The sequence below is a fragment of the Hylobates moloch genome, unplaced genomic scaffold, assembly GCF_009828535.3.
Source record: "Hylobates moloch isolate HMO894 unplaced genomic scaffold, HMol_V3 SCAFFOLD_15, whole genome shotgun sequence".
Taxonomy (NCBI): domain Eukaryota; kingdom Metazoa; phylum Chordata; class Mammalia; order Primates; family Hylobatidae; genus Hylobates; species Hylobates moloch.
The window spans coordinates 12,908,747-12,931,937 of NW_026652290.1; the positions used below are offsets into that span (position 1 = coordinate 12,908,747).

The 23,191-nt window shown below is 45.3% G+C and overlaps 2 protein-coding genes across 6 annotated transcripts in view; one reads left to right on the top strand and one right to left on the bottom strand.

Annotated features, from left to right (window-relative positions):
• Nucleotides 1–23,191, top strand: part of ARSG (arylsulfatase G) — a 186,525-nt gene that overhangs the window by 145,328 nt on the left and 18,006 nt on the right. For 3 of the 5 annotated variants that reach the window (XM_032177837.2, XM_032177836.2, XM_032177838.2), the window contains exon 12: nucleotides 8,571–11,476. The exons of the other annotated variants lie outside the window; for them this stretch is intronic. In XM_032177837.2, coding sequence (XP_032033728.1) covers nucleotides 8,571–8,845 — 275 coding nt within the window. In that variant the 3' untranslated portion in view covers nucleotides 8,846–11,476. Of the gene's footprint in view, nucleotides 1–8,570; nucleotides 11,477–23,191 lie in introns of those variants that run through there. 5 annotated transcript variants of the gene reach the window in all.
• Nucleotides 9,666–23,191, bottom strand: part of WIPI1 (WD repeat domain, phosphoinositide interacting 1) — a 36,994-nt gene continuing 23,468 nt past the window's right edge. Inside the window, exons 8-13 of the mRNA XM_032177844.2 lie at nucleotides 22,583–22,690; nucleotides 18,462–18,626; nucleotides 17,295–17,402; nucleotides 15,601–15,719; nucleotides 14,453–14,553; nucleotides 9,666–10,208 (exon numbers count right to left, since the gene is read on the bottom strand). Of these exons, the coding sequence (XP_032033735.1) occupies nucleotides 10,161–10,208; nucleotides 14,453–14,553; nucleotides 15,601–15,719; nucleotides 17,295–17,402; nucleotides 18,462–18,626; nucleotides 22,583–22,690 (649 nt within the window). The 3' untranslated portion in view covers nucleotides 9,666–10,160. The remainder of the gene's footprint in view (nucleotides 10,209–14,452; nucleotides 14,554–15,600; nucleotides 15,720–17,294; nucleotides 17,403–18,461; nucleotides 18,627–22,582; nucleotides 22,691–23,191) is intronic.

Here is a 23,191-nt window from a genome sequence, read left to right on the forward strand (position 1 = left end):
CTTTTCAGATTGTTCACTGTTAGTGTATAGAAATATAACTGGTTTTGTGTTCTGAATTTCAATCCTGCCATTTTGCTGAATTCCTTTATCAGTTCTGTTTTTATGTGGAATCTTTAGGTTTTCTACCTATAAGATTATATCATATCTGAAGGTCATTTTACTCTTATTCCAATTTGGATGCTTTTTATTTCTTTTTCTTGCCTAATTGCTCTGGCTGGAATGTCCAGTACTATGTAGAACAGAAATGGCAAAAATGGCATTGAAACTTTTATTAATATATTATGTCCTTCTCTTTGTCTCTTATAACCTTTTTAAAATTTAAAGTCTATTTTGTATATTAGAATAACCACTCTTGCTATCTTTTGGTTACTATTTGCATGGAAAATCTTTTCCTACCATTTCACTTTATTTATTTTTTATTTTTCCATGGGTTATTGGGGTACACGTGGTGTTTGGTTACATGAGTAAGTTCTTTAGTGGTGATTTGTGAAATTTTGGTGCACCCATCACCCAAGCAGTATACACTGCACCCTATTTGTAGTCTTTCATCCCTTGCCCCCCTCCCACTTTACCCCCAAGTCCCCAAAGTCCACTGTGTCATTCTTATGCTTTTATGTCCTCCTCATGACTTAGCTCCCACATATCAGTGAGAACATACGATGTTTGATTTTTCATTTCTGAGTTACTTCACTTAGAATAATAGCCTCCAATCTCACCCAGGTTGCTGCAAATGCTGTTGATTCATTCCTTTTCATGGCTGAGCAGTATTCCATTATATATATATCACAATTTCTTTATCCACTTGTTGATTGATGGACATTTGGGCTGGTTCTACATTTTTGCAATTGCAAATTGTACTGCTATAAATATGTGTGTGCAAGTATCTTTTTTGTACAATGACTTCTTTTCATCTGGGTAGATACCCAGTAGCGGGATTGCTGGATCAAATGGTAGTTCAGCTTTTAGTTCTTTAAGGAATCTGTTTTCCATAGCGGCTATACTAGTTTACATTCCCACCAGCAGTGTAGAAGTGTTCCCTGTTCACCGCATCCATGCCAACATCTACTGTTTTTCGATGTTTTGATTATGGCTATTCTTGCAGGAATGAGGTGGTATCATATTGTGGTTTTGATTTGCATTTCCCTGATCATTAGTGATGCTGAGCATTTTTTCATGTTTGTTGGCCATTTGTATACTTCTTTTGAGGCTTGTCTATTCATGTGCTTAGCTCACTTTTTGATGGTATTGTTTTTTTCTTGCTGATTTGTTTGAGTTCATTGTAGGTTCTGGATATTAGTCCTTTGTCAGATGTATAGATTGTGAAGATTTTCTCCCACTCTGTGGGCTGTTTACTCTGCTGACTGTTCCTTTTGCTGTGCAAAAGATCTTTAGTTTAATTATGTCCTACCTATTTATTGATACTTGTTCTTACTGCATTTGCTTTTGGGTTCTTGTTCATGAAATCCTTGCCTAAGCCAATGTCTAGAAGGGTTTTTCCAATGTTATCCTCTAGAAATTTTATAGTTTCAGGTCTTAGATTTAAGTTCTTAATCCATCTTGAGTTGATTTTTGTATAAGATGAGAGATGAGGATCCAGTTTTATTGTCCTACATGTGGCTAGCCAATTATCCCAGCACCATTTGTTGAAAAGGGTGTCCTTTCCTCGCGTTATGTTTGCGTTGGCTTTGTCGAAGATCAGTTGGCTGTAATTATTTGGGTTTATTTCTGGGTTCTCTATTCTGTTCCATTGGTCTATGTGCCTATTTTTATACCAGTACTATGCTGTTTTGGTGATTATGGCTTTATGGTATAGTTTGAAATCAGGTAGTGTGATGCCTCCAGATTTGTTCTTTTTGCTTAGTCTTGCTTTGGCTATGCGGGCTCTTTTTTTTCATATGAATTTGTCTAATTCTGTGAAGAATGATGGTGGTATTTTGATGGGGATTGTGTTGAATTTGTAGATTGTTTTTAGCTGTATGGTCATTTTCACAATATTGATTCTACCCATCCATGAGCATGAGATGTGTTTCCATTTGTTTGTGTCATCTATGATTTCTTTCAGCAGCATTTTGTAGTTTTCCTTGCAGAGGTCTTTCACCTCCTTGGTTAGGTATATTCCTAAGTATCTTTTTTTTTTTTTTTTTTTGCAGCTATTGTAAAAGGGGTTGACTTCTTGATTTGACTCTCCACTTGGTCACTGTTGGTGTATAGAAGAGCTACTGATTTGTGTACATTAATCTTGTTTCTGGAAACTTAGCTGAATTCTGTTATCAGTTCTAGGAGCTTTCCGGAGGAGTCTTTAGGCTTTTCGAGGTAAACAATCATATTGTCAGCAAACAGTGAGAGTTTGACTTCCTCTTTACTGATTTGAATGCTCTTTATTTCTTTATCTTGTCTGATTGCTCTGGTTAGGACTTCCAGTAGCATGTTGAAGAGGAGTGGTGACAGTGGGCATCCTTTTATTGTTTCAGTTCTCAGAGGGAAGGATACTAGCTTTTCCCCATTCAGTATTATGTTGGCTGTGGGTTTCTTATAGATGGCTTTTATTACATTGAGGTATGTCCCTTGTATGCCGATTTTGCTGAGAGTTTCAATCATAAAGCGATGCTGGATTTTGTCAAATGCTTTTACTGCATCTATTGAGATGATCATGTGATTTTTGTTTTTAATTGTTTATGTGGTGTATCACATTTATTGACATATCACATTTATTGGTATATGTTAAACCATCCTTGCATCCCTGGTATGAAACCCACTTTATTATGGTGAATTATCTTTTTGATATGTTGTTGGATTCAGTTAGCTAGCATTTTATTAAGGATTTTAGCATCTATTTTCATTAGGGATATCAGTCTGTAGTTTTCTTTATGTCCTTTCCTGGTTTTGGTATTAGGGTGATTCTGGCTTCATAGAATGAATTAGGGAGGGTTCCCTCTTTGTCATGTGGAATAGTGTCAAAAGGGTTGGTACCAATTCTTCTTTGAATGTCTGGTGGAATTCTGCTGTGGATCCATCTGGTCCTAGACTTTTGTTGTTGTTGTTGGTAAATTAAAAATTACCATTTTAATCTCACTGCTTGTTATTGATCTGTTCAGGGTATCTAATTCTTCCTGATTTAAGCTAGGAGGGTTGTATTTTTCCAGGAATTTATCAATCTTTTCTATGTTTTTTAGTTTAAACGCAAAGGTGTTCATAGTAGCCTTGAATGATCTTTTGTATTTTTGTGATGTCTGTTGTAATATCTCCCATTTTGTTTCTTATTGAGGTTATTTGGATTTTCTCTCTTCTTTTCTTGGTTAGTCTTGCTAACAGTGTATGAATTTTATTTATCTTTTCAAAGAACCAGCTTTGTGTTCATGGATCTTTTTTATTTTTTTGTTTCAATTTCATTTAGTTCTGCTCTGATCTTGGTTATTTCCTTTTGTCTGCTGGGTTTTGTTTGTTCTTGTTTCTCTAGTTCCTTGAGGTGTGAACTTAGAATGTCAGTTTGTGCTCTTTCAGTCTTTTTGATGTAGGCATTTAGGGCTATGAACTTTCCCCTTAGCACCTCCTTTGCTGTATCCCAGAGGTTTTGATAGGTTGTGTCACTACTGTTCAGTTTGAAGAATTTTTAAATTTCCATCTTGATTTCATTTTTGACCCAGTGATCATTCAGGAGCAGGTTATATAATTTCCATGTATTTGCATGGTTCTGAAGGTTCTTTTGGAATGGATTTCCAGTTTTATTCCACTGTGATCTGAGAGAGTGCTTGATATAATTTCAATTTTCTTAAATTTATTGAGGCTCATTTTGTGGCCTATCATATGGTCTGTCTTGGAGAAAGTTCCATGCACTGTTGAATAGAATGTGTATTCTGCAGTTGTTGGTTGGAATGTTCTGTATATATCTGTTAAGTCCATTTGTTCCAAGGTATAGTTTAAATCCATTGTTTCTTTGTTGACTTTCTTTCTTGATGACCTGTCTAGTGCTGTCAGTGGAGTATTGAAGTCCCCCACTATTATTGTGTTGCCGTTTCTCTCATCTCTTATGCCTATTAGTAATTGTTTTATAAATTCGGGAGCTCCAGTGTTAGGAGCATATATGTTTAGGATTGTGATGTTTTCCTGTTGGACACAGCCTTTACCATTGTATAATGTCTCTCTTTGTCTTTTTTAACTGCTGTTGCTTTAAAGTTTGTTTTGTCTGATATAGGAATAGCTACCCCTGCTTACTTTTGGTGTTCATTTGCATGAAATGTCTTTTTCTACCCCTTTACTTTAAATGTATGTGAGTCCTTATGTGTTAGGTGAGTCTCCTGAAGGCAGCAGATAGTTGGCTGGTGATCTTATCCATTCTGCTGTTCTGTATCTTTTAAGTGGAGCATTTAGACCATTTACATTCAGTGTTAATATTGAGATGTGAAGTACCATTCCATTCGTCGTGCTATTTGTTGCCCATGTACCTTGGTTTTTTGTTTTTGCTTTTTAAATTGTACTTTTGTTTTATAGGTCCTGTGAGCTTTATGCTTTAAAGAGGTTCCATTTTGATGTGTTTCCAGGATTTGATTCAAGATTTGGAGCTCCTTTTAGCAGTTCTTGTAGTGGTGGCTTGGTAGTGGTGAATTTTCTCAGCATTTGTTTGTCTGAAAAAGACTGTATCCTTCTTTCATATATGATGCTTAGTTTTTCTGGATACAAAATTCTTGGCTGATATTTGTTTTGATGGAGGAGGCTGAAGATATGGCCCCAGTCCTTTCTAGCTTGTAGGGTATCTGCTGTTAATCCTGATAGGTTTTCCTTTACAGGATACCTGGTACTTTTGTCTCATTTTTTTTTTTTTATAGGTTACCTGGTGATGTTTTTGCAATGAATTTCCCAGGTGTTCTTTGAGCTTCTCGTATTTGGATGTCTAGGTCTTAGCAAGGCCAGGGAAGTTTTCCTTGATTATTCCCCCAAATATGTTTTCCAAACTTTTAGATTTCTCTTCTTCCTCAGGAGCACCAATTATTCTGAGATTTGGTCGTTTAACATAATCCCAGCCTTCTTGGAGGCTTTGTTCATATTTTCTTATTCTTTTTCCTTTGTCTTTGTTGGATTGGGTTAAGTCAAAGCCCTTGTCTTCGAGCTCTGAATTTCTTTCTTCTACTTGTTCAATTCTATTGCTGAGACCTTCCAGAGCATTTTGCATTTCTATAAGTATGTCCAATGTTTCCTGACGTTTTAATTGTTTTTTCTTTATGCTATCTATTTCCTTGAATATTTCTCCCTTCACTTCTTGTATTGATTTTTGGATTTCCTTGCATTGGGCTTCGCCTTTCTCTGGTGCCTCCCTAATTAGCTTAATAACTAACCTCCTGAATTCTTTTTCAGGCAAATCAGGGATTTCTTTCTTGGTTTGGATCCGTTGCTGGTGAGCTAGTGTGATTTTTTGGGGAGTGCCAAAGAGCCTTGTTTTGTCATATTACCAGAGTTGGTTTTCTGGTTCCTTCTCATTTGGGTAGGTTATTATTAAGTCTTATTAGTTTTGGTGAGCCTGTGCCCTTGGACTGTGAACTTCACAAGTGCTTCTTAGTCTTTCCCTTCCCTCCCCTTAGGTGGAACAGCTAGAGTGGCTACAGCTGGGTATCTCCCAACCCTTAGGTCAGTTAAGCTGTGAGAAAAACCGAAGTAATTTAAGCTCTGGTAAAATAGTTTCTCCTGAGGGCAGGCCGTGTTAAGAAAACTAGAACGTTTTGATATATTTAAAAATTACTTTTCTCCTACCCCTTTTGGAAGGATGAAGAGATTTTTCTCCAATATTTACTGTAAGAACTTGGTTGAGCTCCTGGAGGTAAAATTCACAAAAGTGTGTGTGTTTTGGGTGCCGGGGGAGGGGGGGTTGGGGGTGGCGCTTGATAACTGGGACCCACTGGAGATTTTCATCTCTCAGACTTGTTCACACTGAGTCTCCAGCAATTTGTCAATTACAGTTCAGGGTTTCCCTACTCCTGGCACTGGTTCTTGCAGAGGTTTCTGCTTGTGGGTTTCTGTTCTGTTAAGTTGTGATTCTTTCTATTTGCTTGTCTGTCTCTCTAATTTTGGGGGCAGTAGTTTGCCCTGTGACTTCACTTCTCTGAAAGACCTAATAAGAGTTGTTGATTTTTTTTTTTTTTGAGATAGAGTCTCACATTGTTGCCTGGGCTGGAGTGCAGTGGCATGATCTCAGCTCGCTGCAACCTCTGCCTCCTGGGTTCACGTGATTCTCCTGCCTCAGCCTCCTGGGTAGCTGGGATTACAGGTGCCCGCCACCATGCCCAGCTAATTTTTTGTATTTTTAGTAGAGACAGGGTTTCACCATATTGGCCAGACTGGTCTCGAACTCCTGACCTTGTGATCCGCCTGCCTCAGCCTCCCAAAGTGCTGGGGTTACAGGCGTGAGCCACTGTGCCTGGCCGAGTTGTTGATTTTCTAGTTTGTTCAGCTTTTTACTTGTTAGAATGAAGTGATGACTGCCGACCTCCTTACGTGCCAGACTAGAAACTGGGAGTCTCCTACTTAGTCGTCCTTAAAAGTTGTAAGCTGGACATCGTTGGTGATGCATTGTAGCAATTCTGATTTCTGTTATCTGAGAGTGTTGATTTCTGTTTTCACTGGCAGTTAATCAGTAGTCAGTTCCCTTGAACTTATAAAGCCTTAGTTTTACACTTTGTTAGGACAAGTCTTTCAGATTTTCCCCTTGATCTTAGGCAGATCCCTCAGTCCTGGGACACAGTCTCTACTCCCAGCATGAACTGTTTGTCAAAGCTCATGTCACTGCCCTTTACTGGCAATGAGGAATAATCAAATTACTCCAAACTCTAAGCAAAGACAACAACTATTAATCTCTACAGATCAACTTGACTCTCAGCCACAGAAGGAAAACCAGTAATAAAAAAGGGTTGTCTAAAGGCTTTGAGATCTACCTATTCTCCTAAATATTTCAAATTTTATTTCTGGCCAGATTGGACCAGAAGGCTGAATCCTTAGGTGGTATGGCATTGCCCCTACAGACTTCCTTGTATTGAGTTGCATGTTGGCGCCTGCCCTCATCATATAGTAAAGGATGTGATAAGAAGTCATCAGTGGAACCATCCTAATCTCAGTTTTATTTTTCATAAGAATGCCAGTGAGCATTCTATCCTACAGGGTCCCCTGTAGGAGAAGGAGCCACTGGAAGAATTTCTCTCAGATTTTAGTGCCAGAAAAAGCTCTGCTTCTCCTGAGTAACTGATAAGTTTCTATCTCATTAATGTTTGGCTGCTGATAAGCTCAGAAGCAAAGTCAGTGTTTAGGAACTCTTGTAATTTTGAGGGCTATCTTTTGCTTTAATTCCCTTTGTTTAATTATGTTATATTTATTTCCATCAGACCCTTAACTACTTTTTCTATAGCAAAGGCAAAAAAAAAAAAAAAAAAAAGTCACCGGAATCATGAAGAGCCAAGGAAGCTGCTATCATTCCAAACATTGTTGTTGTTCCTCTTCTGGATGGCTTTCACAGCCAGATTTGAATCCACGTAAGACTGTCATCTTCAACCCAAAGTGAAATTGCTCACCTGCCTTTCTACTTGATTCACCAGTTGGTAGTCAAGAAATCGATTTTCAAAAAAATCAAATTTACTCCTAAGGGGCAGGGGTTAAAGATACTTAAAAAAAATTATATCCTGGCTGGTGTGCTGGCTCACACCTGTAATCCCAGCACTTTGGGAGGCCGAGGTGGGCAGATCGTGAGGTTAGGGGCTCGAGACCAGCCTGGCCAACAGACCAGCGTGGCCAATATGGTGAAACACCATCTCTACTACAAATACAAAAATTAGCCGGGTGTGGTGGCAGGTGCCTGTGATCCCAGCTACTCAGGAGGCTGAGGCAGGAGAATTGCTTGAACCTGGGAGGCAGAGGTTGCAGTGAGCTGAAGATTGCGCCATTGCACTCTAGCCTGGGCGACAGAGCAAGACTCCAACTTGAAAAAATAATTATATCCTGATTTTGTGTCAATAAAGATACTTGAATGAATGTTCTACTGGCCCTGAAGGCAAGTTCAAGGAGAACTTCCAAATCATTTTAGTCTGGGTACAGTGGTTCCTGCTGATAATCCCAGCATTTTGGAAGGCTGGGACAGGAGGATTGCTTAAGGCCCGGAGTTCGAGACTAGCTCGAGCAACACAGGGGGACCCTGTCTCTGGAAAAAAAAAAAAAAAAACTGGGCATGATGATGCATGCCTGTAGCCCCATCTACTTGGGAGGCTGAAGTGGGAGGATCACTTGAGCCCAAAAAGACTGAGGCTGCAGTGAGCTAGGATCATGCTACTGCATTCCAGCCTGGGCAACAAAGCCAGACCCTGCCTCAAAAAACGAAAACAGAAATGAAAGAAGCAAAACATTTTGGACCACAGGATCATCACTGGAAGGAGCAAATAGATTCTCAAGGTAATATTTCTTTGACAGAGACAGCCATCATTGGAACATTTGGTTATCTGGTTTGTTTGAATTAATGTATAATCACTTGCAGCTCACGTCTTTACAACACAGGGCAACTGTCAGGGTTAGCGAGGTATTTGTTGTTATTCCCTCTCTAGGTGGAGCCAGAGCATGTGATGGGAGCACCGGGCCTGAGTTGCAGCATAAGTTTCCTCTGATTTTCAACCTGGAAGACAATATCGCAGAAGCTGTGCCTCTAGAAAGAGGTGGTGTGGAGTACCAGGCTGTGCTGCCTGAGGTCAGAAAGGTTCTTGCAGACGTCCTTCAAGACATTGCCAATGACAATATCTCCAGCGCAGATTACACTCAGGACCCTTCAGTAACTCCCTGCTGTAATCCCTACCAAATTGCCTGCCGCTGTCAAGCCGCATAACAGACCAATTTTTATTTCATGAGGAGGAATATCTGGGAATTAGACAGGCAAGTTGCTTCCAAACTTTATTTTTACCCTCTTTACAAACACACGCTTTAGTTTAGTCTTGGAATTTGGTTTTGGAGTTAGCCTCGCATATCCCTTCTGTATCCTGTCCCTCCTCCACACCGGCCTGAGAGCCGCTGAGCCGTGCTGGCTCTGGGCAGGGAGTGTGCCTTAATGGGAAGCACATGGGCTTTGGACTCAGGCACAGGTGCCAGCTCCAGCTTTTGAAGTTGGGCAATTGTTTAACCTAACCTGGAAGTTGATTTTGAGGGTTAAATAAAGGCATACATGAAAATGCCTGGCACGTTACCTGACAAAGAGCAGATATTCAATACGTTTTAGTTTCCTTGTTTCTCTGGTTCCCAGTTTCTCTGGTCATTTTGGCGTAAATCCATTCTAATTAGTATCTGGGGCAGAGCTTCTCTCTCTCTCTTTTTCTTTTCCTTCCATAAACCAGTGTACTCACTGGTCTCCATCTTTAATATGCAAACAAATCACCTGGGATCTTGTGAGAATCCGGATTCTGTCTCAGTAGGTCTCGAGTGGAGCCTGAAATCCTACATTTCTGGCAAACAATGCCTTGAGGAGCACAGATTTAGACCAAAGTTAGGTCGTTTTCCAGATCTCAGAGCAGACGAGTCCATGGATAAGTCTGTGGCCCAATCCCCTTCCTCTCCTTTTAAGGGTGAAATGATTGTATTTAAAAGATGTTAAAGAGTTCCTCCTGTCCCCTATAACCACAAGGAAATAAAAAAACATATAAAAACCTCAAAAATGCATTGCCATGATTTTATTATTAGTGTCCAAAATGGGACTCCCAAGTAATAAATGATTTATTCCAGTCACAGCCAAAAAAGACTTTGCCTGGCTAAAATAGTCTCTCTCTCTAAGTATGTAATATACAAGAAATACAATTCAAAGAGATGTTCCTATAAGTACATTTTTTACACGGTATATATTTAAAAAGGAGGCCCCTTTTAATATAAAATTCCGGTTATATACCAATATGGTTAATTAGCATTTACACTATGGTTTGAACATATTTTAAATAGCATGACGTGTATACAATGTCTCCCGCGCCCACTGGCAACCAGGGTCGCGGGAAGCTTGGTGAGGAGTTAACCAGGTCCTGTGGTTTAAGCAGTGCAGCACCTGGGATTCCTGCCCCCCCTTTCTGCTCACACAATTGCACTCCATTCTTCCACCTTCCTTGTTTTCTCCAAAACCACCTGATAGGGGGGATGTCCTGATTTCTGAGGTGTGCTTCTCATCATGATTGCTTCGTTTTGCCCTTCTGATTTCCACGGCACAAGATTATCTACCAAAATCAAAACAGAATGGCCTTACTCTTCTCAGGAAGAAGGCTGGTAGGCAGGTGCATTATCAACAGGTCTGTGCCCATGCAGAGTGAGCAGGGAGAGGCTGGGCACTGTGGAATTTTTCTGTCTGACCTCTCTCATGGTCACAGAACAGTCACCCAGCTTATTTAGGTGTAGACAAGTATGACACAGTTCTAGAAAATACTGACTGTATAAAAATATGTGTGTGTGTGTGTGTGTGTATGTATTTATGTATATGTATATGTATATATTTTTTAAAGGCTCATCTTACTTGTAAACATGGACTGCTCAATCACTATTAAAAAGTCAGTTTAGGCCGGGCGCGGTGGCTCATGCCTGTAATCCCAGAACTTTGGGAGGCTGAGGTGGGTGGATCACTAGGCCAGGAGTTTGAGACCAGCCTGGCCAACATGGTGAAACACCATCGCTACTAAAAAATACAAAAATCAGCCGGACATGGTGGCGCTCACCTGTAATCCCAGCTACTCGGGAGGCTGAGGCAGGAGAATCGCTTGAACCAGGGAGGTGGAGGCTGCAGTGAGCCGAGATTGCACCACTGCACTCCAGCCTGGGCGACGGAGCAAGACTCCATCTCAAAAAAAAAAAAAAAAAAAGTCAGTTTAGGCTGGGCGCAGTGGCTCACACCTATAATCCCAGCACTTTGGGAGGCTGAGGTGGGTGATCACCTGAGGTCAGGAGTTTGAGACCAGCCTGGCCAACATGGTAAAACTCTGTCTCTACTAAAAATACAAAAATTAGCTGGGCATGGTGGCATGCCTGAAATCCCAGCTACTTGGGAGGCTGAGGCAGAAGAATCACTTGGACCTGGGAGGTAGAGGTTGCAGTGAGTGGAGATCATGCCAACACATTCCAGCCTGAGGGACAGAGTGAGACTCTATCTCAAAAAAAAAAAAAAAAAAAAAAAAGGGGGGAAGGTCAGTTTATACTATTGGGCCTGATTTCCTGACTCTTGCTCACAAGACTGGGACTAGTCTCACAAAATACAGAGACTTGTACAGGTTGGCTTGTTCCTGAAACAAAAGCTTCTCATCCTCCTGAATGTAGCAGCTTTCTAAGGCACCAGAAATGGTCAAGTCTCTTTTCTTTCACTGCTCTCAGAGCAAAAGTAAATCCCAAGAAGGCAAGCATGATCCTATGCAGGGAAGTGTCAGTATATGTTCTAAAAAGATCACTAGTGATGACCCGCGTTCTTAAGGCAGCGGCTCACAGAGCTCCTGCAGCAGACTACTCAATGTTCGTCGCTACGAGAGGCGATTTTAACCAAGCTGAGACTCCAAGAGCCTTTTGTGGTCCTAGAAGATTTTAAGGAATGTGAGTAAAGATGCGAATTCTGCACAGAGATTTGCGATAGGCATGACAATTCAGAATAAGGACACAGAGAGGAAGTTCCCCAGCATCCCTCGTTGAACATTTCTACCAATTCAGGCATGACTGAGATGGGCCATATTGACAGAGCATCCCAGGAGCACACATGCCTCTGGTCCTTATGTGGTGAGATGGAGAAGCCTGCCTGCTACTGAGACAGTGCCTTAGTGGGAGCACTGCCCCTCATCACCATCTACCTGCAGGCTGGAGGGCAGGCTGAGAGGCTGGTGGCTACCATGACATCTAGCCCTGCACACAGGGGCTGCCCGACACTCACAAGGGTCTAACACCCATTCTAGGGACCTTGTTCAGTGACCTCTCTCACTGGCAGGAAGTATTTCTTGTGTATAATAAGAATTCCTGATGCAATTTCAACCAACTTGCACTCGTTTGGTCCTTAGGAGGGAGAAGAAACAACTGGCTCACGCCCAGCTTCCTGGCACTGAATGGGCACACAGGCCTCAGGACAAACTTTCTCACTGGTTCTTCAATTAAGCACCTCCCCTCCTCCTTTTTACCCCAAACAAATGATCTGCACAAGGTACCTATTATTTTATACAGGTTCTTTGGCAAGGAACTACCTCCTAGATGCTAATATCCACATTACCCCAATTCTGTAACTATAAGAGGTTGCAAGGCTTACTGTGATTACAATTAAGGATCTAACAATGTTTTATAGTAGTTACAGACTTTTACCAAAATTAGCGAAATGGAACACCTAGTGAGTGTCTGGATGCGGTAAACCCTGACAGAGTAGAATGGTCCCATTTGTCCCCACAGTGACCTAGAGTGCTCTGGATCCTGGAAGCCTCAACTTCAGGTAAATAACCACCGCCTTTTGAGGGTGCAGAAAAACGCCCTTTAAGGCCAGTTGGGGCCATGAGAACCCAAAGGTAAAACAACTGGTTTATAGTTAGGCAGCATGCCAACAGAGGTTTTGAAGTTTGTAATTAGTATTTTTAAGAACAACTGCTCTCCGCCACTAAGATATAAACTTCACTTGCCAGCCATGTCTCTTTCAACCTGCCTATTGAAAGCCAGAAATGTAAAAGCTAACGCTGTGATCCGCAGAGCCCATGTGAGAAATCACAAACAACAGCTCCCAGCCCTGCATGCAGGGCCCCACAGCAGCTTTGTTTTCTAAGCCGAATGTGCTCACTAGAGGGTTCCAGGGATCTGCGGGAGAAAGAAGCCAGACCTGCACTCCATCCTTTTACAATTGGAATCTCAACGGACACAAAACAATGATCAAGAGAAATTTCCGTAACAAAGCCTAATGGACATTGCTTCAGTGCCCAAGTGGCGGCTCCCCTCTGGCTCTAGGAGTTGATGCTCCTAGTCATGGTCCAAACACTACTTCCGGCCGGGAGCGGTGGCTCACGCCTGTAATCCCAGCACTTTGGGAGGCCGAGACGGGTGGATCACTTGAGGTCAGGAGTTTGAGACCAGCGTGACCAACATGGTGAAACCCCGTCTCTACTAAAAATACAAAGTATTAGTTGGGCATGGTGGTGCACGCCTGTAGTCCCAGCTACTCAGGAGGCTGAGGCAGGACAATTGCTTGAACCCAGGAGGCAGAGGCTGCAGCGATCCGAGATCACACCACTGCACTCCAGCCTGGGTGACAGAGCAAGACTCCGTCTCAAAAACAAAACAAAACAGATCAGTACTTCCATCTCGAAATGATTTCAGGTTGACTATCTGGGATGTTGACTGAAGCTCACGAGAGCGGTCTGTATGTTACTCCAGATGGGAGCTTGAAGAATCAGAAGTTAAGGAAGCCCCGGCAGGCTCTCAGGAGAGAATCTTGTCTTCAGTTGCAGGTGGTGGAAGAAGCCACGCCCAGCACTCAGCCAGCCCTGAGGGCCCTAGCTGTGGGAACAGCTGAGCAGGTTGCTGGGAAGCCCAGCTGAAGGTGCTCGGGCAAGCTCCTGCCCTGCACCTCCTGCCCTCCACAGAGCACACAATTGCTTTTCTTTTCTTTTTGAGATAGAGTCTCACTCTTTCACCCAGGCTGCAGTGCAATGGCACAATCATAGCTCAGTGCAGCCTCGACCTCCCAGGCTCAGGTGATCCTCCCATCTCAGCGTCCCGAATAGCTGGGACTACAGGCACATGCCACCATACCCGGCTAATTTTTTCTTTTTTCTTTTTTTTTTTTTGGTGGAGATGGGGTTTTGCCGTGTTGCCCAGGCTGGTCTCTAACTCCCGGGCTCAAGCAATCCTCCGGCCTCGGCCTCCCAAAGTGCTGGGATTACAGGTGTGAGCCACCGCACCTGGCCAGTTGTTTCTTAATGATTGTCTGCAACTGCCGGGGAGGTGCAGGTCTGCCGGCCAGAGCTGCAGGTAAGTGAGGGTCAAGCTGGTCCGCAGAGTGCAGCAACTCAGCTCAGAGTCCTGAACACACAGCCCAGCCCTCCGAAACCATTCCCTCCAGCACAAGGAAGGCAGCATTCTGCAAAAGCATCCATGGGAGCCTCAGGAAAATAAGTTTTACGCAAGGCACGTGTTCCTACCTTCCAGGCAGCAGAGTCAGTGCTACAGAAGCAAAGTAAGGGATCCCAGGCCTCTGGCTGGAGGGAGGCCACCAAGACTCCCTGGATTAGTATTCGGTGACTCTAATGCCATCAGGGTTTAGCTCGACACCTAAAGCCTACTCTGTAGGATTCGAAGCACACAGTACAACAAATATCCTATGGCTTTCCAAATACTAGAGCAGAGGATTAGTTGTTATAGACTAGAAAACAGGGAAAGGGACTCCGCCTCTCGTATGAGGTGAAGGTTTCCTTCTAAGCACACAGACTGAGCCGCCCAGTTACGGGTTCCTAATGCTCACAGGAGGAAACTCATTCTCATCATCAAGACACACTGGTCCCGTCGCAAACTCATGTTCAGGAATAACTTCTCCTCGCAGCGCCCCGCCGTCCTCGGAATAACCTGGAAACCAAGAAAGAGACATGAAACAAGCCCTGGGGATCTGCTTTTATGCCATGACCTGGCGGGTCGGGCTCAAATAAAGGGCAAAGGAGCAAAGGGGCTGTCTTCCCCCTGGAGGGACTGTGCCTAGGACAAGTCATAATCCTCACCATCTGCCATCTTTAAGCCTGACCTGCCTTTCCACTTCAGATGCCTGAAGCATCCTACCTCTTTGAATTTTTCTTTGTTGAGGTAGGGTCTCACTATGTTGCCCAGGCTCGTCTTGAACTCCTGAGCTTAAGGGATCCTTCTGCCTCAATTTAACTTCCTGAGTGGCTGGGACTACAGGCTCTTTGGAAATTTTAGTTTAGTTTTTATTTTTTGAAATGGAGTCTCACTCTGTCACCCAGGCTGGAGTGCAGTGGTATGATCTCAGCTCACTGCAACCTCCGCCTCTCTGGTTCAAGCAATTCTCCTGCCTCAGCCTCCCGAGTAGCTGGGATTGCAAGTGTGTGCCAACATGCCCAGCTAATTTTTGTATTTTTTAAGTAGAGATGGGGTTTCACCATGTTGGCTAGGCTGGTCTCAAACCCCTGGCCTCCAGTGATCCGCTCGCCTCAGCCTCCCAAAGTGCTGGGATTACAGGCGTGAGCCATTGGAATTTTTGAAGAGGCAAAGGGTTAACACCACTTGTTAGGAAAAAGACCGTATCATGCGATGCCCTGCCAGGTTGAGGGTCCCAGGTTTAAAGGCTATTACCATGGCCTCACCTGTGAGGAAATAAAAAGTTCAAGGACAGTGCGCCACCCCCAGGTAACAGTGAAGGGGGAAGGGGAGGGAGGGTGAAGGGAGAAGGGGGAGGGAGGGCAGAGGGAGAAAGGGAGGGAGGGCAGAGGGAGAAAGGGAGGGAGGGCAGAGGGAGAAGCGGAGGGAGGGCACTCCACCCCCAGGTAACAGTGAAGGGGGAAGAGGAAGGAGGGCGGAGGGAGAAGGGGAGGGAGGGTGGGGGGAGAAGGGGATGGAGGTCACTGTTAGAGATGCTCCCCTGTTGGCCCCGTGTCCACCCACCTGGCACCGTGGAGGCTGAAGATGCACTTGGTCTGGCTACGGTTGCTGCATAAGACTGAGGTAAGGAAGGTCTGAGGTCATTTTCTTTATTCTCTTCTGTTGTTCCTAAGCCAAGCAAGCTACTTGTGACAATCAAGAGGGGGTGAAAGGAAAAAGAAATCATCATATATCTAGAACACCTTCCAAAGGAAAAGCACGAGGAAGCCTGTGCTCAGCTCTGTGGGTTAGTTATTTATTTTTGAGACAGGGTCTTGCTCTATTGCCCAGGCTGGAGTGCAGTGGCACAATCTCGGCTCACTGCAACCTCCGCCTCCCGGGTTCAAGTGATTCTCCTGCCTCAGCCTCCCGAGTAGCTGGGACTACAGGCACCCACCACAGCGCCTGGCTAATTTTTGTATTTTTAGTAGAGACGGGGTTTCACTATGTTGGCCAGGCTGGTCTCGAACTCCCAGCCTCTGGTGATCCACCTGCCAACTCTGTGGGTTTAAATCATAGACCTACCCACATGCTGCTGGGCCAGGATGAGCTGAAGTGACCTGAAACTGCCAGGGGCAGTCGCACACCAAAATGGCCCCTTTCTCTTATATTGGCCAAACAAAGATTAGTCCTCTGCTCTTCCCAGTACACACAGGTGAGGACATGCTAGCAAGGAGAGCGGCCATCGGTGGGGGGCAGTGGCAGCTCTGGTGCCCTGGCCACAGCAGGAGAGCTCAGTCTGTGCCCATTCACAGAAGGCATGAGTGCTTTTCTTTTGTTTTCTTTTTTGAGACAGGGTCTCACTCCGTTGCCCAGGCTGCAGTGCAGTGGTGCGATCACGGCTTACCGCAGTCTTGACCTTCCTGGGCTCAGGTGATCCTCCCACCTCTGTCTCCCGACTAGCTGGGACTACAAGGCATGTGCCACCATGCCTGGCTAATTTTTATATTTTTTCTTTTTGTAAGGATGGGGCTTCACCATGTTTCTCAGGCTGGTCTCAAACTCCTGAGCTCAAGCCATCCGCCCTCCTTGGCCTCCCAAAGTAATGGGATTACAGGCGTGAGTCAACGTGCCCAGTAAAGCACTTTTCAATTCCATGCAGGGAACAGGTTTTGTTTTTTTTTTTTTTTTTGAGACAGGGTCTCACTCTGTTGCCCAGGCTGGAGTGCAGTGGTGTGATCATGGCTCACTGCAGCCTCAACCTCTCCAGGCTCAGGTGATTCTCCCACCTCAGCCTCCCCAGTAGCTAGGACTACAGGTGTGTGCCACCACACCTGGCTAACTTTTGTATTTGTTTTTGGTACAGATGGGGTTTCACCATGTTGCCCAGGCTGGTCTTGAACTCCTGGACTCAAGCCATCCGCCCGCTTCAGCCTCCGAAAGTGCTGGGATTACAGGTGTGAGCCACCATGCCTGGCGGCAGGGAATATTTTTGAACACCCACTGTGAGCTTAGAGCCATGTTAGGAGCACGGGCCGAAGGGAAGACCATCTTGTGTGTTATTAATCCTGGCACTTTTCCAGATGATTACCACATGCTGAGGGCGCCTGACACAGAGCCCAGTGCAGAGCGCTTGCCCACTAGAGGTTTGCCACTGAGACTGCCAGTGAAGAACAAATCAAAGCAAGGGCACTGAAGCTTGTCGTTGTTCTTGGCGAAGGGACAACTCTACACAACCAGCTCTCGAAAGGCTGTCTTTTGAAAAGCAGTCTCTTCACCTGTGGGTTTTGATTAAGACACACTCTCCTCCATCCTGAGGATCCAAATTGTAGATATAAAGGTGTCCATTGGATGATGCAACTAGCAGCCGTGGCAATTTCTGGATCCTAAGGGCCAAGGAAAACATTAACCGTGATGACAACGAAGATGGGTGATGGATTCGCTTCCAATGACAAAGCCCCCCTCACCCTAGCTGTCACCAGATTCTGCCTTTGACAAACCCTTAGCCCACTGATCTGGTGTGGGCTTCTGGCTATTCCTTTGCATTCTGGCCTTGGGATCTCCTTTCAGGATTATTTCTTGTCTTTGAACGTAATAGTGTGGATGAGGCAAGTGAGCGTAGATGCTGCAACCCTGCGAAAAGCAATAGCTAGCGAACACATTAGCTCCCTACATGGGACGCAGTCTCCCTCTGACATGTGTCTCTGCCCTTAACCAACACAGAAAGGGGGTAAATGGAGGATTGGCTTACTGTCTTTGCTGGTTAGTTTTGTGAAATTTTAAAAATGTTCAACTTTTGAATAAACTCCTTTAAACTTCTTAAAACATCTGTCAGCCCCATAGGAGTCTGAACCTAGAAAACAGACCTGGAGGCTTTTTACATAATTACATAAAAATAAGAATTGTTTTTAAGACAGTGTTGTTATAACCAGAAGGCTAAAATTCCCATGCCAACTTCTAGCTGCCCCCTGAGAATCCGTATTGAAGTCAGATAGGAAAAGCAGGGGTTTGATTCTGCTCACCCTTCCTTTGGGGCAAGTTTTCTTTTTCTTTTTTTGAGATGGAGTCTTACTCTGTCACCCAGACTGGAGTGCAGTGGCACGATCTCAGCTCACTGCAACCTCTACCTCCTGGGTTCAAGTGATTTTCCTGCCTCAGCCTCCCGAATAGCTGGGACTACAGGCGTGCACCACCACACCCGGCTAATTTTTGTATTCTTAGTAGAGATGGGATTTCACCACGTTGGCCAGGCTGGTCTCAAACTCCTGACCTCAGGTGATCCGCCTGCCTTGGCCTCCCAAAGTGCGGAATTACAGATGTGAGCCACCGTGCCCAGCCTGGGGCAAGTTTTCTTTTTTTCTTTTCAGGTTTGGGGATTTTTGTGCTTTGGAAAAACAAATTGATGAAAGTGTGATCTTGTTTAGAGTGGGTGGCATCGTACGTACGTTGAGAGGGTACAGATGTTCCTCTGTCTGGAGAAGTTCAAGCGTGCGGTGGCAAAAGCCCTGTCCTGATGCATCATGTCTGACACCTGGGTGGGGAGGTAGTTGGTAGCAGCCATGAACATCTTTCCCATGTAGCCACTCCAGGTCGAAGGCTCTTCTGGTCGACTAGGGAGTAATGCACAGGCAATGATGGGACCGGGCTGCAGGCCCCACATGCACCCAGGAATCTCCACACCCAAGCGTCATTAGCCACACTCCCCACAGCAGGGAGAGACTGTGCCTTAGCATAATGTTCTGCCCACTGAGAACAATCCAGGACGTATTATTCTGGCAATAACTAAAGAGCATCGGGGGCTTGTTTGTTCTTCAGAAGAGCCATTGTAAAGCTGTTAAAAGGTTCCCAATGCTACTGCTTTCCCCTATTAAAGAAGGCTTATCTGATGACTAGTCTGATTCCTAGATTTCCAGAAGAGAGTTAGGGTAGAGAGTGAGATGGACTCGATACCCAGGTACCATTAGATAAGCTCGGGACTGTGCCAGGCTCATGGAAGAACAGACAGATCTCAACGTGAAGGCCCCCTGAGCCAGACTGAGTGGGTAGCAAACCTCCGGGCAAGACACTTTGGGTGATGTTTGATTGTAGATAACCCTGGAGTCACCCAGGTACCCAGCATGCGTAGTGACGGAGATCATGCAAAGGGACCTGGAATGTCGCCTGCAGTCATGGAACTTCATCCCAAGGCCTCTGCCAGACAAAGGGGGTGACTGTTCTGTTGGTGAGAGACAGCCCCCACACAGAGGGTGGCACATTGAGGACCAGAGCTGCCGTGTGAGTTCCCAGGAGCAGGCAACTGCTGAGAGGCTGTCTGTTGGATTAGGTCCTGGTGGGAAGCTCACCCTGCAGCTCCGAGCTCCGGGAGGTATTCTTTACTATGCTACCAATGGGCTAGGGGGTCTTTGGACAAACCTCTCCGGGCCTTCATGTTCTCATCTGAAAGTGACTATGCTAAGTGCACCGCTAGGATTCTGTGATCTGAAGCATCCTGAGACATCCCTGTATGGACTGTCCCACAGCCCTGTGCTCCGGGCTGGGGTTTACAAAGAGGGGTACGATCCAGACCCTGCATTCCAGGTTGAGAGAGCACGGGTGTATACAAAGAAAAACAACATGAGCAGTTAATATGAGGTGCTGCACAGATGGTCCAGGCGGGAGCTAGTCCAGGACCACAGAGGAGGGGAGAGGCGGATGAGGTTCCTTAACGTTTCCGTGTCCAGATTTCCTCATCTGGGAAACAGGAATCATCATCACGACCTTCCTGACAGGGTTGCTGGGAGAACTAAGGATGCTGGGGGCTGAGCATGGAGCCTGGCACGTGGCACGTGCTGTTTTATGGGATGGTGTCTCTGCGGCTGGAGGAAATGAGGAGGTTCTGGGGGTGGTGGCTGCTGGGCTCTGCAGCAGGTCTGACTCAGGGGGACGGGGAGGAGCTGGGACTTCATTCCCAAGGTCAAAGGGGAATAAATGTGTCTGAGGAGGAGGTGTCATGTTCAAAGGGACATTTTCGGAAGATTAATCAGCAAGATGATATAGGATGGATTGGTATTGGTTGAAAGAGACTGGAAAGTCAGACCAAATGTAAGAGTAACGGCTGGACCAGCACGAGGTGCTAAAGACACAGCTAAGAGCCCTGGCCAGTGAAGCAGGGCTGAAGAGGCACGTGTGAGCCGTAACTGCCGGGGACATATGAACACCCTGTGGACAGGCTGAGAGGAGGCACATGTGAGCCATAACCACCAGGGACATGTGAACACTCGTGGACAGGTTGAGCGGAGAACCCAGAACACCTTGGAGGTTCTGCTCCTGGTCACCTGTGCTCACAGACAGAAACGGGAGAGCCTGGAGTGGGCAATGAATCTCTGATAATAATCCCCAGTGGAGGCGGGGCTGCAGCAGCAATTGGGATCACTCACTCATGGAACCTTGGGGTTGAACGGCATCTTAACAGCTCAGCCGCCCTCCAGTGCTCAAACCCACAACAACAGATGATGAATTAAGGCTCCAAAAAAGATCAGGGCTTAAGAAGCTATCTGAAAAGTGAAAGAAAAGCCTAAAAAGTGGATATAATCTCCAGGGAAAGAGTAGAAAGAACCTCAGGGCAAACAATGAGCTTTAGGTTACACCTGTGCAGATTGGGGGTTGGAAAGTTCTGGAAAGATGGAGGAGCGAGAAGTGAGCAGCCCCCAGTGTTTCATACACCACCGGGGGTGAGGGGAGACAAGGATTGTAGAGATGAGGAGACATCAGTCCCATGGCTGTGATATGTGACATGGCTCACGTGACCTCAGGCAGCGTGGGCTTGCTCTAATCACACGTGCCTTTAAAAACAGAGCTTTCTCCAACTGGTGGCAGAAAAAGATGGCAGAAGGGCAAGTCAGAAAAATCTTGACAATTCCCTTTCAGCCTTGTGTCATGCTGCGAAGAAGACGCAGTCCTGCCATTCTGGGCTTCTGCCTGCAGAACTATGAGATCATAAATGTGGCTGTTTGCCTGTAGTCCCAGCACCCAGGCTGAGGCGGGTGGATCATGAGGTCAGGAGTTCGAGACCAGCCTGGCCAACATTGTGAACCTCTACCTCTACTAACAATACAAAAATTAGCTGGGCGTGGTGGCAGGTGCCTGTAATCCCAGCTACTCGAGAGGCTGAGGCAGAGAATTGCTTGAACCTTGGAGGCGGAGGTTGCAGTGAGCTGGCGCCACTGCACTCCAGTCTGGGCAACAGAGCAAGACTCCATCTCAAAATAAATAAATAAATAAATAAATAAATGAATGTGGCTGTTTGAAGCCCTTAAGTTGTGGTTATTTGTTGCTGCGGCAATGGGAAACGACGACACATACCATTGGCTACACTCTAACACAGGCTTCTGTACATGGCCAGCCCTCACTCCACTGCCGCCTCCATTGCGCTAGTGGGCATTGGTGCCCGCCTCTGTCACGTATGTGTTAGCATGTATCAGTGTGATACAGGGCCCAGTCTCCGTCATGTATGTGTTAGCATGTATCAGCATTGATAAGGTGCCTGGCCTCTGTCGTGTATGTGTTATCATGTAGCTGCGTGATAAGGTGCCTGGCCTCTGTTACGTGTGTGTTAGCATGTATCCATGTGATATGGTGCTTAGCCTCTGTCATGTATGTGTGTGTATCAGTATGATAAGGTTCCCGGCCTCTATTACATATGTGTTAGCATGTATCAATGCGATCAGGTGCCTGGCCTCTGTTACGTATATGTTAGCATGTATCAGTGTGATATGGTGCCCCGCCTCTACACCTTCCTCTTCTGAAACTCCATCCAAGGGTACCAGCAACCAATTCCCCAGATACAGTAGGCTTTCTGTCCTGATGCTACCTTCCCCTGCAGGTTGGGGTAACGTTTTCAAAGCACTCTTTCTCTAGAATCTTTGTCCCTGCTGTGGTGTATGAAACACTGGGGGCTGCTCCCTTCTCACTCCTCCATCTTTCCAGAACTTTCCAACCCCCATTCTGCACAGGTGTAACCCAAAGCTCATTGTCTGCCCTGAAGTTCTTTTTACTCTTCCCCTGGAGATTTTATCCACTTTTTAGGCTTTTCTTTCACTTTTCAGCCAGCTTCTTAAGCCCTGAGAAATTGCAGGTGCTTCCCAAGCACTCAGTGGTGGTGCTGGCAGCAATGATAAATAAATATATTGCTATATTTACAGCTACATCAGCTAACACTTCTTAGTGCTTACTATGTGCCAGGCATGATACTAAACACTTTAGATCTGCGGACTCATTTAATACTACTGTTATGTTTGTTTTGCAGATGAGGAAACTGAAAGACACAGATCTAAATTATCTTCCCAGGATCTCCTGGCTCCTAAGAGGCAGAGCTGGCATGTGAACTCATGTGGGTGGCTCCCAGTTTTTTGCTTTTGTGCACCATGCCCCCAAAGTTTTGCTAACACACACTCCATCACTTAGGGGAAGTCCCAAGTAAAGCCAAGATCGGGTGTTCAGAAAGAAAAGAGATCATTCATGCCAGTATAAGAGCCTGGGCCTGACTCCTTTCGTTTAATGAGCATTTGGTGCTCCGTGCAGTACTTGCCTGTTGGTGACTTGTTCCAGCTTGAAGATGTGTACCGTCTCGGTGTTACTGGAGGCGCAGAGGAATTGCGAGTCCATACTGAACACTAGAGAGCTGATTGTCACATACCTACAAGCACAGCAACACATGGGTCAGTGAGCAAGAGAAATGAGAGTTATGGCCTTATAACTCAGAGATCAGCTTTATAAGAAAATCAGATGTATCCTGAAGAGCCTAGGTAGCCCCAGATCCCTTAAACATTGTGGTGCTCATATTTAGAAATTAATGTCGGAAAGATTCACAAAGGGTCATAATCTTTTTTTTTTTTTTTTTTTGAGACAGAGTCTCTCACTCTGTTGCCCAGGCTGGAGTACGGTGACTTGATCTCAACTGACTGCAACCTCTACCTCCTGGGTTCAAGCGATTCTCCTGCCTCAGCCTCCCAAGTAGCTGGGATTACAGACACACACCACCACGCCCAGCTAATTTTTGTATTTTTAGTAGAGATGGTGTTTCACCATGTTGGCCAGGCTGGTCCTCAGGTGATCCACCTGCCTCAGCCTCCCAGAGTGCTGGGATTATAGGCGTGAACCACCACGCCTGGCCCATAGTCTTATTTATGTGTGAAGA